Genomic DNA, 13632 nt, shown 5'->3' with positions numbered 1-13632 from the left:
GCGTTCCATGCCCTGGCTTGCAGCAAAGGGCTTGGGCAAGGGAAATAGGATCCCTCCTTGGTGTCCTATTCACTAATATGTACATACATAGCAGATGTCGAGGAAAGAACCTTAAATTAATTTCCCATCAGAAACTGAAGATACACGCCCAAGATATAGATGATATCTTCATTACCATCGACATTAACAAAATAGGTCACCGGCCTACAGTATGCCTTGAAGAGGAACTCTAGTCAAAACTTCACTATTGAATATGGTGTCAAGGCCAACTTCCCTCCTTGGATGTCGAAATGGAGAGGAAAGGAGACGGGTACAATAGTACCATGTACCAATAGGCAACTAATGTGGGTCGATGCCTTAATGCTATGTGGTAGCCATGTATGTGAGACATGTAGTTACACACTGTTCCTCGTGGAAAGCTACTCACGTGAGCTTGAACATATTCGGCTGCTCCTCATTAATAATGGATACGACAGCAATCTAAGACAAGTTTGCATATGATAAGAGTTGGATGCATATGCCAGAACACCAGTGACGACACCTAAATCTCCGAGAAACATCATATTGTATTACTAAGCTGCATATCACAGCCAATTCAATTGTGAGGTCAAGGCCACGAAGAGGATAATTGCAATTGGTACACCTATGAATCCTGGCTAGAGTTGTACCTTATGTATCCTCTGTTACCCCCAAAAGTAACTTTGTAATATGAAATAGCAAGACGCCCCTAAGAGAGATGTGAAAGTCAACCAACCAAGACCACCATCAATTAAAAATTCAAAACCTTGTATGTCAATGTGTAATTCAGTCCTGAAGGCGTTGTCATTAAGCAAGAAAACGGTCTGTCAACTAGAAAAATAATGGAAATGATTTTGAATTATTTTCCAGGGCCGTCCAACCCCATGCCCGTGGGTCAAAAGTGGTCCGTTTGATTTTGAAAGTGGCCTGCGAGAGAAAAATAGGTAAATGTATATTTCTCTTTCTTATATCATGAAAATTCTATTAAGCGCTTATCCTGAATAAAAGAAATATTCTTTGCAAAATAAACAACTACAAAGAAAAGATTCACTGGCGTCTGTTGTGTGTTACATCATATTTTCAAACGATGATTTATAGCTCATCATATAGAACGCTGTACTTGTAACTGGGCTCCGTTTTAACCTCGTTTTAACATTCTTATTCTGTAGTTATCCCTATTTCATTAGAAATAAAGTGCCAAGATCATAGTTTCCTTCTCTTCTCTTTTTTCAGATCGGAATTAGAATGATCTTATGTACAAAGGATATGCAGGTGTTCATACCAATGTGTCACTGAAGTGTCTGGGAATGTGAACGCTAATGCGAATGTAAAGAGTAATTCAGATAAAATAAAAAACGAAAACTACAATGTCACAATATATGCAAGTGAGGAGGAGGGGGAGGAGGAGGGTTATCCCAGCCGCGCGGTAGATTTGTAGTGTAGATTTAAGTGTATTGCTTGACCCGTACAAGGACTGATACCTTTTCCCTTCATGTATCATACGAGATTTTCTTTTTTTTTTTTTTTTTTGCTTCAGACGGCTTCCTTAATCCCTACCCCTTCAGAATCATTTTGACTGTGCCTACGCATTAACCTACTTATTCAGTGATCGTTATATATACAGCAATTTTTCATCACATCTGCATTTTGATTTTAAGTAAGTTCTACCATTAATTTTTAAGATTTTATAATTGGCCAGGTTTAATTGTATTTTCGTTCTTCTTAGCTGCGATCAGCAGCTCTCTCCGTGGTATATCTACGTTTCTGTCATAGAACCTCGTAACGAATTGAAATGGATCAAATTTGGTGTTCAGCTTCAGCTAGAAAAGAATTAAAATAAGTGCTAATATAGATAACCTTTTACTTACTCAGGTTCACTAAATTTACCAAAATAGGAGTTTGGGCGTGTACTTTGTTTTCTTTTTACTTGATGGACAATTGTGAAGATATGATGAAGCAATGAGTGAATCAACAGAAAGCTGTATGTTGCTTATTACTGATGGCTATTAGACATTTTTATCATTAATCCCTGTAACTGCATCAGATAAATGTAAAAGAAGTCTAAAGTTCCTTCATAGTGTTATGTTGAAAATTGGATTATCCTTTGTAAAATGTATATCTGATATATTTGCCATTTGACAAATCGAATGACAATAATGTTAAGGGTTGTTGCTATCGCAGACATTTTGTAATTGTACAATGGCATCGCCGTTGTTGATGGCCTTATAAGTATTATAATTCTCCCTCTGTTGAAAGGGTGAACATATTGGAATGCTTATTTTTTCATGCTTAGGGCACTGAGATGAACATGCAAGTATCCATATCTAGCTCGGTTACTGAATTATCTGAATGGAATTTGGCAATTAACTTTTTATATAAAATGCTCAAAAATCTCTTTATAATTACAACGGTCAACAATATACGGTATCATTGATTTGTTTCAAAATACAAGTATTTCATTTTTCTTCCTTCTCACTCGTTTATCCATTTTCTTTTTTAACAGTACTCTTTTATTGAGGGGAGATAAATAGTTGTGATTTCGTAAGTCTGGAACTTTATATATTGAATTAATAGGCACTCTTAGCATAATTTTTAAAAACAAACATTATCCTTTTAAATGAAGGAATTTATTAGAAAGAGAGAGATGATACTGGTTTGTTGCATTGATATACGAATATTTATTTCTTAAGGAAAGAATATGAATAAATGGATAAGTAGAATGGGAGAGAGAGAGAGAGAGAGAGACAGAGGATACTGGTTTGTTGCGCTGATATACGAATATTTTTCTCTTCAGGAAAGAATATGGATAAATGGATAATTAGAGAGAGAGAGGATACTGGTTTGTTGCACTGATATACGATTTTTTTTTAGGAAAGAATATGGATAAATGGATAATTAGAAAGCCCAAAGATTCATCAAATGATTCGGAGGCAGGTCCAAGCAAAAGCAATGCCCCACCAGAAAAAAAGGAAAAGGTCGAGAAAGAAGTGAAACGGAAAATAAATCCTAAATGGGAACAAGAGTTTTTCGTAGTTGATAAGGAAGGTAAACCCTTTTGCTTACTGTGCAACAAATTTCTTACTGTAGGGAAGAGATATAATATCAAAAGACATTATGATACCATTCACAGCGATAAATAAAGATAAATATCCCCTTAATTCTGAGAAGAGAAAACATGAATTGGAAAAGTTAAAAGTTGATATAAATATACAAAGAGATGATCTCAGAAAGTTTTTGAGTGAAGATGAAATGGTTCAAATTGCCACTCTTAAATGTGCATGGATCATTGCAAGACGAAAGAAATGTTTTAGTGATGCAGAAATGGTTAAAGAAGTCCTCATTAGCGTGGCTGAATTGCTTGCTTTCGATTTTAATGAAAAAGAAAAGCAAAAGTTGACCCAAAGAACATTGATGATGCCGCTGAGCAGACAAACGGCAACTAGAAGAATAGTAAATTTATCTGAAAACATAAAACAACAACTTAAAACAGACTTGAACTCTTGCTTGGCATTTAGCCTAGCACTCGATGAATCAACAGACATGAGAGACATAGCATATCTTTGCATCTGGATAAGATACATAACTGATAAATTTGTTGTCAGAGAAGAACTATTAGCTTTAACTCCACTGAAAGACCGCACTCGTGGCTGTGATATTCTTGAGGCTGTTAAAAAAGAATGTACACAGTTTGAATTGAACATGGAAAAATTGAGTTCAATTGCCACAAATGGGGCGCCCTCAATGAAAGGAAAAAAAGAAGGGTTTTGTGCTTTGTTCAAGGCAAATGAGGACATTGATGTACCTACCTTTCATTGTATCATTCACCAAGAAAGTTTATGTTGTGAAGTGTGGAAGTCAGGTGAATTACATCAAGTAATGCAAGAGGTTATCAAAATTGTGAATTTTCTCCGTACTCGTGCATTAAATCATCGGCAATTTATAGGATATTTAGAACATATTGAAACAGAATATGGAGACTTAGTTTACTTTAATGCTGTAAGATGGCTGAGTCGTGGTAATGTACTTAAGAGGTTTACTGCTTTGTTACCTGATATAAAGACCTTTCTTGAACTGAAGGGGTCGGAGAATCCAAACTTGGATGACCCACAGTGGCTCACACGATTATATTTTCTCACAGATTTAACAAGCCACATGAACTCATTGAATCTCAAGTTGCAAGGTAAGGCAAAAATGATAGCAGATTTGTTCAGAGAAATACAAATATTTAGGTCAAAACTGGATATGTGGATTGAGCAAATACAAGAGAGGGATTTAAATCACTTTCCAACATTAAAGCGTCTTGAGCCTGATGAAGTTATTGATTTTGGTTATTTAGAAGAAGTTAGAATTTAGTTTAACAATAGGTTTGCTGACTTTGATCAGTATGAATTTTGCTTTAGATTTTTACATTCACCATGTGGTTACAGTCATAGAGATGTGTGTAAATTGTCAGCTGTATGCAAAATCAATGTACCTTTGTTTCAAGAAGAATTAATTGAAATGAAAACTAATTATGCCCACCAAGATGTGAAATTCGATTTTTGGACACAAATATCCTGCTCACATGATTACCCACACATTTCTGATTATGTGTCAAAACTATTGTCAATGTTTGGTTCAACTTGGCTCTGTGAGAGCACATTTTCATTCACGAAGTTATTAAAGTCAACATTACGATCCTCAATTAGTGACGTAAATCTTGAGTCCGAATAAAGATGTGCTCTCACTGATTTTCACCCTGAATTTTTTTAAATAATAAAGTCAAGCTATTATCAGCATTCCCACTAAATTTACATTTGTTTGAATTAAATAAACTCTTGTTTGCCCTCTTTAAAATATATTTCTTTGAATTCCTCTGAAATAAGTCCTTGTCATTTTCAAATTGATAATTTCAAAGTAATATATATATATATATATATACTATATATATATATATATATATATATATATATATATATATATATATATATATATATATATATACTATATATATATATATAATATATATGATCTATCTATATATATATATATATATATATATATATATATATATATATATATATATAGATCTATATATATAGATATCTACAACGCAGCACTCAAATTTTCTGCAATTGTGATATATATATCTATATACACACACATATATATATATATATATATATATTAATATTATATATATATATATATATATATATATATATATATATATATATATATATATATATATCTCAATTAGAGAGATAGATGCTGTGTTGTATCACAGAATGTATTTATTTTCACACGCTAACCACCACATATACAAGATAACGTTTCGGCCACACCACAATACTCATAATGCATAACAAGTTTAACAAACAAAATAGATGATACCTGTACCTCAACAAACTTTTCCTCACAAATGTGTTTTTACAAATCTGATATGTATTTACTTCAGTACACAACCCTATATAAAATGCAATGCTTCAGCATGACACCAGAACTTCGTTAGATAAGAGAATTTTTCATCGGGCTTTGCTCAGTCTATCTAGAGTCTAGACCAACGGTGCTTAATTCACTGACGCTCATAATAATATGAAATAAGCATAATCATAATGGTTGCTGGAGCTAAATTATGACTGAAACGCTATTAGAGATCTCCAGACACGTATCATTCAATCAACAAAACGCAAGCTTCTCAATATATATATATATATATATATATATATATATATATATATATATATATATATATATAATATATATATATATATATATATATGTATATATAATGTGTGTATAGATATTATTTATATAGAATATATATATATACATATATATATATAATATATATATATATATATAGGTGTGTGTGTGTGTGTGTACGTCTGAATATATGTATATGTGTATATGTATATACGTATATATATATAAATATATATATATATATATATATATATATATATATATAATATATATATATATATGTGTGTGTGTGTGTGTGCGCGTGTGCGTTTGTGTGTGTGTACGTCTATATATATGTATACGTATATATATTATAATATATAAGTGTGTATGCATATGTATGTATGTATGTATATGTATATATTTATTTATTCATATCATATATATATATATATATATATATATATATATATATATATATATATATATATATATATAATATATATATATGGTGCATTTACGTGAAATTGTGTTTCAACTTTTCCTCTTCCTTTTTGCAAGGGGGTTAAGCACTTTGGGGCTGCACATTCCCTTCCACTCGACTCATGGTTTTCGCAACACGCTCTTCAGCAATAAATCTTTAGTTCGTTTTTGTTGTCCGTATCATCTTCCGTGAGAGAAGAGTGATTGCCCTTGGCCTCAGGAGAGGTTCTTTCCTTCCGCAATTTACGGGGCTTTTCCTCCCGTGAAGGAGTCTTGAACTCTGGGCCACTGGGCTCTGCCGCTGCAGTTATTTGTCATTCACTGACCTAACGATTCAGCAGACAATTTTTCGTTCCAGCTGGTTATTATCTAGTGAAAGAGAACAAAGTAGAATCAGAGGTATTCTAGGCGGTTGTTTTCTCCGTAGATATTTAACTTTCTCAAACAGCAGTTAACGTGTCTAATGATGTCCATTTGTTTTTCATTCTTTTCACATCGAGTGTAGATCACAGTTCTTATGTGTTGACATCATGTTTCGTCCCCTAACTGGAAAAGTTGAGAAATTTGTAGTGTAGCCTTTCTTCAGTTATTAATAATATTATTGTTGTTATTGTTATTGCTGTTGTTGTTGTTGTTGCGATAGTCACAGACTGATGCTAAACAAAATAATCAATGGGAGCGTAAAAAGACCTTTACTTATTTTCAGTGTAACTTTGTCTGCTAGATCTCTCCACTTCTAATTACAGGTAACATACATTCATTTCTAGGTCATCTGTCTTCTAAATGGTCCAGTTCTATTGAGAGACATAAAAAAGAAGATGACCTAATGCTGTTAATCTTCTGGTGTTGTCCTCCTTAGTGAACAGACAACTGATTCCATGTCCTCATTCTCTCTCTCGCACTGGAATGACTAATATTGCATTTGTCATTTTTGAAGCAATCACTTTCCAGGTTGATCGTTCGCTTTAGCAGGATCTGGTAACGAGTTTTGAAAGCTTCTGTGATTATTCATAAAAAGTTCATCGAAATATTAAAATTTTATTAGCGAAATACAAACTTGAAATTTTATAAAGTCATCGTTACAGAATATTTCACGAATGAAAATGTGCGGATAACGTTTAGAATGGCCATCATCCAGCCCGGGGCCGCCTCTCCCACCACTGGCACCAGTATGTACAAGGCTGCAGAGTGAATGAACATCGGGCCAGGACTTTCCGTCTTCACCTTCTCACTTGTCACAGCTATTTTTGACAAATGGAACGATGGCAATAACCACAACAATACCACTCAGTCAAGAGCATCATTTCTTGCACTCATTTTTTTCGAAGAACTGGAAAATAAAAACCATTATGAGCGAGGTGCTTTCCATGACGACAACAGTGTTTATTCGATTCCACGCTCAGTTACTAAAGTTGCCAACTTTTCTGTTCATGGCAGTGAGAATATGTGCTGTTGATCGAATTTAACTCTTAATGTAAAATAGGGAAAGCAGCGAATATCATGTTTTCGCTCATGCTTAGGCAAATTAGTCAAATTTGTTTGTTATTGCTCACGTTGTAGTATAAGGTCACATTTGAAGAGTATTTTACCCTGCATTCATAGGAACTGTCCTTAAACTCTCATGTTCGTTGTACAACTAAGTGGTATGATATAGTAGATAGTTTACTTTAATATCCAGGAAAGCATCCATTTCACACATATATATATATATATATATATATATATATATATATATAGTATATATATATGTGTGTGTGTGTGTGTGTGTGTGTGTACATTGTGGGTGTGTATTACCTTGAGTCATAATGTACTCGTGTCTTCCACAATTTGCTGACAAAATATCCTATTTCTCTAGTAATGAAGGCTTTGGGGAACAAGCAAATCTGCTTATTCTGTTTATTTATTCCCAAGCCGGGGGCTGTTTCAATGACCAATCAGCATCCCACTAAACTCACTATAGAACTACATTCTAAGATATAACAAGGTGCAGCTAAAAAACTTCGAAAAATGAAAGTCGAACATGAAAATTTACGTATTTAAATAGTCTGCACAGTGCAGCTTAAATAATTGCCACATTTCTCAGACCACGAAGCTACTCAAGAGAGAGCCTCAAAAAGTCTGCAGCCTCCGTTACACCGTACGCACAGCGCAGCCTTTACTGAGGAGGCTTTCCTCGGAATTTATACCTGCAATTATTTGTAGTGTTCTCCCTCACACACGAAAGGTTGCGCTGGAACAGAATTTATACATGCATATATATATATATATATATATATATATATATATATATATATATATATATATATATATATATATATATATATACATATATATATACATATATATATATATCATACCGGTGTTTCGAAATTAGAGGCCCCCCTCCACAGAACAAATGGAAAGTTATGAAGTTTTCTGCTATAGCCTATATCCAAGTACTTATCTTAAGTTTCTATTAAGCTATTTTTCATTTTACATTTCTTGTATTTTCAGACTGGGTGACGGAGTTAGATACAGCCATGGCTAACGACTCGGAGGAAATCAGATGGATTGACCGAATCCAGACTATAACCTTCAGAGAGGCCAGGGATGCTGGCGCATCCTTCATTTCACGTTCCTGGATAGCTAAATACATTAAAAGAGATGGATCCTTTGTTAAAAGAAACTGGAACAAAAATCCATATGAATGTCATTGCGAAAAAAGTTAGAATCTTAGAAGGCCTATAGTCCTTCCTCAGGAGTCAAAAGACATCATAGCTGAGGCAGTGGGTAGACCAAGAAAGTCTCTAAGTAAATTGGCGCTTGAACTAGAAACAAAAAGAGGAAAGAAGAGAAGTTATGGTGCTGTATATCTTGAAAAAATCTGGTATCAAGCCATTTCATGATATCAGCAAGCCCAACATCACTCAGCAACAGAGAGAAGACCATGCATGGTTTTGTGGTTCATTTCTTAAAGATTGGGATGAAGCTGACTTTCTCCATGTTGCCACATCAGATGAATTCTTCATTTACACATTCAGGAAGCCAAATCATGAAAATTACATCATTTGGGCTGCAAAGTTGGATGATATCAGCAATGATGTGCACTGTCACCAAGTTGTGAAATTTCCTGAATGTTTGTGAATTTTTCTCTCTTTCACAGCAAAACTGTTAATGTGGATCATCAAAGAAAAAGGACAATCATGGAATGGCGAATACTTCAGAGAAACTGTGCTTACTGGTGGAGTATTTCCTTTCCTCAAAGATCCTGAAAATGTGTTATCTGTTGAAGAAGTCACATTTTTGCATGATAAGGCCCCCTGTTTTAAGGCTCTTCAGACACAGGAGCTGCTCCGAAACAGTGGTATCGATTTCTTCTCGTCAAGTGAATTTCCAGGTAGCTCCCCTGACCATAATGTGTGTGAAAACATTGGTAGTATCTAAAGGATCGTGTTGAAGCGCGCACGGTGAACTATGATGGTATACCAAGCTTTTTTGCAATTTGCTGAAATCATACCCTTCAAGAATGCAGTCTGTGGCACAGGCAGATGGAGGCCACACAAAATATTATGTACTCAGAGGGAAACTTAAATAAATACTTGTTCTGAATTACTTTTGTTTTTGTCCATATCAATTTTAGTTTATGCTGTGGAGGGGGGAACTCTAATTTTCGAAACACCCTGTATATATATATATATATATATATATATATATATATATATATATATATATATATATATATATATATAAATAGAGGTTTTTTCCACGAAGGAAAAAAGTATGCCTCAGTAAAGGGTCCGAATAGGACTGAAAGTACTCAGCTAACTCGCTTTTTCATTTTTTTCCTTCGTGGCAAAAAAAACCTTTATTTATACATAGCATCACGTTTTATATACTTCGTGATCAAGGTATTCATATATATATATATATATATATATATATATATATATATAATATAATATATATATATGTGTGTGTGTGTGTGTATATAATATATTATATATATAATATCTATATATATATATATATATATATATATATATATACATATCCAATATCCAATGTAGCACAAAGGAACACATACTTGAGAATATCCTTAAATACGCGGTAGAAAGGTAAAGTGAAACAGGGACTTGGAACAAGTACTTTCGTATTATCTGCATTATTTTCATGTTTACACTTGAAAAGTTAGAATATGCTACGAAATGTAGAATATACTACGAAAGTCCCTGTTTCACTTACCTTTCTACCGTGGATTTAAGGATATATATATATATATATATATATATATATATATATATATATATATATATATATATATATATATATCATACTATATATATATACATATATAATATAGATATATATATATATATATATATATATATATATATATACACACATATATATATATATATATATATTATATATATATATATATATATAAATATATATATATATATATATATATATATATATATATAAGTATATATATAATTGTGAGTGTGTGTGTACTGTATATAAAACATCTTTTGTTGGCTTCAGTAACAAGTATTGCTATATAATCATCAGATCCTCATCTCGTCTCGGTAAGATGCCGCTAACTACAGAGGTCTTCTGTTCTTGGTACGACTCATTGCAGCTGGCCTTATACGATTATAACGCCTGTTGTCAGAAGAATTATTAACCGTTTTCTTTTTCACAAAACAGATGATAGCCCTCTCTCTGCTCCCACCCTCATTTATTCAATCACAGAATCCACCGATTCCAATATGTTTGTTTCAATGGTGCATCGACAACTTGTATTGCAGATTGAGCCAAACTTTGGCCTTACATTCGTGGGGTCGAATTCTACCCAAAAAGGGAAAAAGGTCAGTTTCCCCCAAAAATTAACCGCCGTATTCAGTATTTACAGGAGTAGGCATACAAGGAAGTGTGAGGGAATTACAAAGATGAAAGGTTTTCATCGGCTTAATACGAAAGCATACTCTTGATTATTATTTATTTCTTATTAATAACATTAATGTTTCAATATGCATTTTTGCTCCCTGGGTGACTTGACGAGCCCAAAGAGATGAAAAGTATTTCTCAGTTTCAGACATATGCCTTAAGAGGAGTCTAGCATACTTATAGACGTGCCGATGTTGCCTATATTATTGTTATTATTATTAAATGGCAGCGTAAATGTTAAAATGAGACACAAATCCATAGCTATGGACCTGTACAATTATAATTAAAAACTCTGCGGAGATCTTTCGAGAATCTGTACGATTCTACTTTTCAATCTGTCGAGGAGAAGAAAAGGAGCCAATAAAGTAAAAAAAGAAGTCAAGAGGAATGAAACTGGTCGTTAAAAGAGACAATGTTGGATCAGGTAATGTCGTTGTCTTCTAAAGACTAACCAATTACTCCCCCGGAGCGTCCAAGTGGCACCTCCGTAACAGGTCCTCCTTTCTGAAGAAAGAAGGATCGTGTTACGCAAATTCTAAAGAGAGAAGCGGAGGTGTCACTTGGACGTTCAGGGAGACCAAGATCTACAGACTTTAGATTTTGCGGGAGACTACTATGCATTTCACTGGCTTTTTTTTTTTCTTTTTTTTATAACTTACAAACGATAGTCGGATCAGTATGAGATTTTGGTAAAGCCTTATTATTCACACTTTGCTATAATTTCGTTAGTACGGTGCATTACTAAAAGTAAACAGTTAAGCCAGTTTAATCTTGAAAATGAGAAATTCCAACAACGATGATAACAGTCCGAGAGAGCGGCTTTGACATCACGAAAACGTCTCTATCAAGCCCTACCTACCCATCTCAATTCTCTTTTGTTTTGTTTTCCCTTCTTGAATTTCCAGCCAGTTTCCAGACCCTTGAACACAGATCGAAAGGTTAGAGGAGGACAGTGATACCTTCGGGACCTCGCACTTCAGGTGCGGTATTCGATATCAGTGACTGAAGTGGTTGCTGTACCACTGTAACTTTCAGTCACTGATTGATTGATTGAATCATTCATTTCTCCTTGTTATATATAGGGTGAAAAGTTTCAATACAACTGCATTCCTACAGCCCCGTGGACAATTACGTAGCATACTCGCCGAGTATAGTTGCGACTTCTCCCATCGTCCCTTGTCGCCAAACCAAAAAAACAGGAAACACCGAACAATTGCCAATTACTTTGCTGCTAAAGATTCCTGTTCATATCACCAATTGCCTTAGATACTTTCAGTTTATCTATGGAGAGAGAGAGAGAGCGAGAGAGAGAGAGAGTAGAGAGAGAGTCTGCCAAAATTTCATACTGATCCGACTATTCTTTAAGAAATTATTCCAAACAAACGATGACTTAGTATGGGTTTCACAGACAGTGTAAGTACGATTTTGGGCAATAACTCCGTAACGAACACTCGTATCAGTACGAGATTTTGCTTTAGTGTATACACCCAGTGCCGTAATTTAAAAGACTATCATGAATCACTAATTGTAAAGAATAAAGATACTTGTCCCGGTACCAAGAGGCAAAAACTCGATTAGCCAGAAATGGATACGAACACAACAATATAAAAAAAAAAAAAAAAAAAAAACAAAAAAAAAAAAAAAAAAAAAATGCGTACCTCTCCCTCCACCCCTACCTCCACCCCCACCCCGTTTCCCCGTCTTCCTCACTCACCTGCCCTCCCACCGGGGCCATGAAAGGCCCAAAACGTTATAACGTAGAAAGGGCAAGGGTTAATCATCATAAACACCCCTCCCTTCTCTCTCTCTCTCTCTCGTCTCTCTCTCTCTCTCTCCTCTCTCTCTCTGAAAATTGCTCTAGTTTAAACATTTTTTTTTATTTTTTCTATCTATCTATCTAATATTTTACATTGTTGTTATATTCAATGATCCACTCGGTTGTTACCTGCCAGTTGACTGATTTATTTATGCATTCATCAGCTCATATATATATATATATCTCACACACTCTCTCTCTTTCTCACTCTCTCTCTCTCTCTCTCTCTCTCTCTCGTTCTCCTCTCTCTCTCTCTCTCTTCTATCTCCTCTCTCTCTCTCTGAAACTTATTTTTTATGATTTTTTTTATCTATCTATATATCTGTCAACCTATCTAATAATAATTAGCATTGTTGTATCTATCTAACGATTCATTCGGTTGCTACCTGCCAGTTGACTTATTTATTTATGCACCGATCCACTCCTCTCTCTCTCTCTCTATCCTCTCTCTCTCTCTCTCTCTCTCTCTCTCTCTCTCTCTCTGTGTGTGTGGCAGTGGTAATGTATATGGTTATCAGAGTGAGAGATACCTGAATGTATGGTAGAGTAGTAGAACGATAGACACTTTGATTAATGACAAAGCGACTGTTATACTTAGGTTTGATTACCTTCCTCGCATTCCTCATTTGGACTCAGGGCATCGGCCATATACTTGTATTACGAATGTGAAGGAGAGATGGCCACCTCGGAACACACACACACACACACACACACACACACAC

General features: G+C 34.4%; 1 protein-coding gene across 1 annotated transcript; it reads left to right on the top strand.

Moving 5' to 3' along the window:
• The first annotated feature begins 3132 nt into the window (after positions 1-3132).
• Positions 3133-4371, top strand: LOC135223353 (general transcription factor II-I repeat domain-containing protein 2-like). Its single transcript, XM_064261818.1, has one exon. It carries the CDS (start codon positions 3133-3135, stop codon positions 4369-4371), a length of 1239 nt encoding a protein of 412 aa, XP_064117888.1.
• The last annotated feature ends 9261 nt before the right edge of the window (positions 4372-13632 follow it).

Source organism: Macrobrachium nipponense, chromosome 8 (genome assembly GCF_015104395.2).
Source record: "Macrobrachium nipponense isolate FS-2020 chromosome 8, ASM1510439v2, whole genome shotgun sequence".
Taxonomy (NCBI): domain Eukaryota; kingdom Metazoa; phylum Arthropoda; class Malacostraca; order Decapoda; family Palaemonidae; genus Macrobrachium; species Macrobrachium nipponense.
The sequence above is the reverse complement of the archived record's forward strand: the minus strand, read 5'-3'. Positions and strand labels throughout refer to the sequence as shown.

Bases quoted from the DNA above. Each gene is read 5' to 3' on its own strand.
- LOC135223353 (XM_064261818.1), top strand. From the start codon at position 3,133: ATGATACCATTCACAGCGATAAATAAAGATAAATATCCCCTTAATTCT.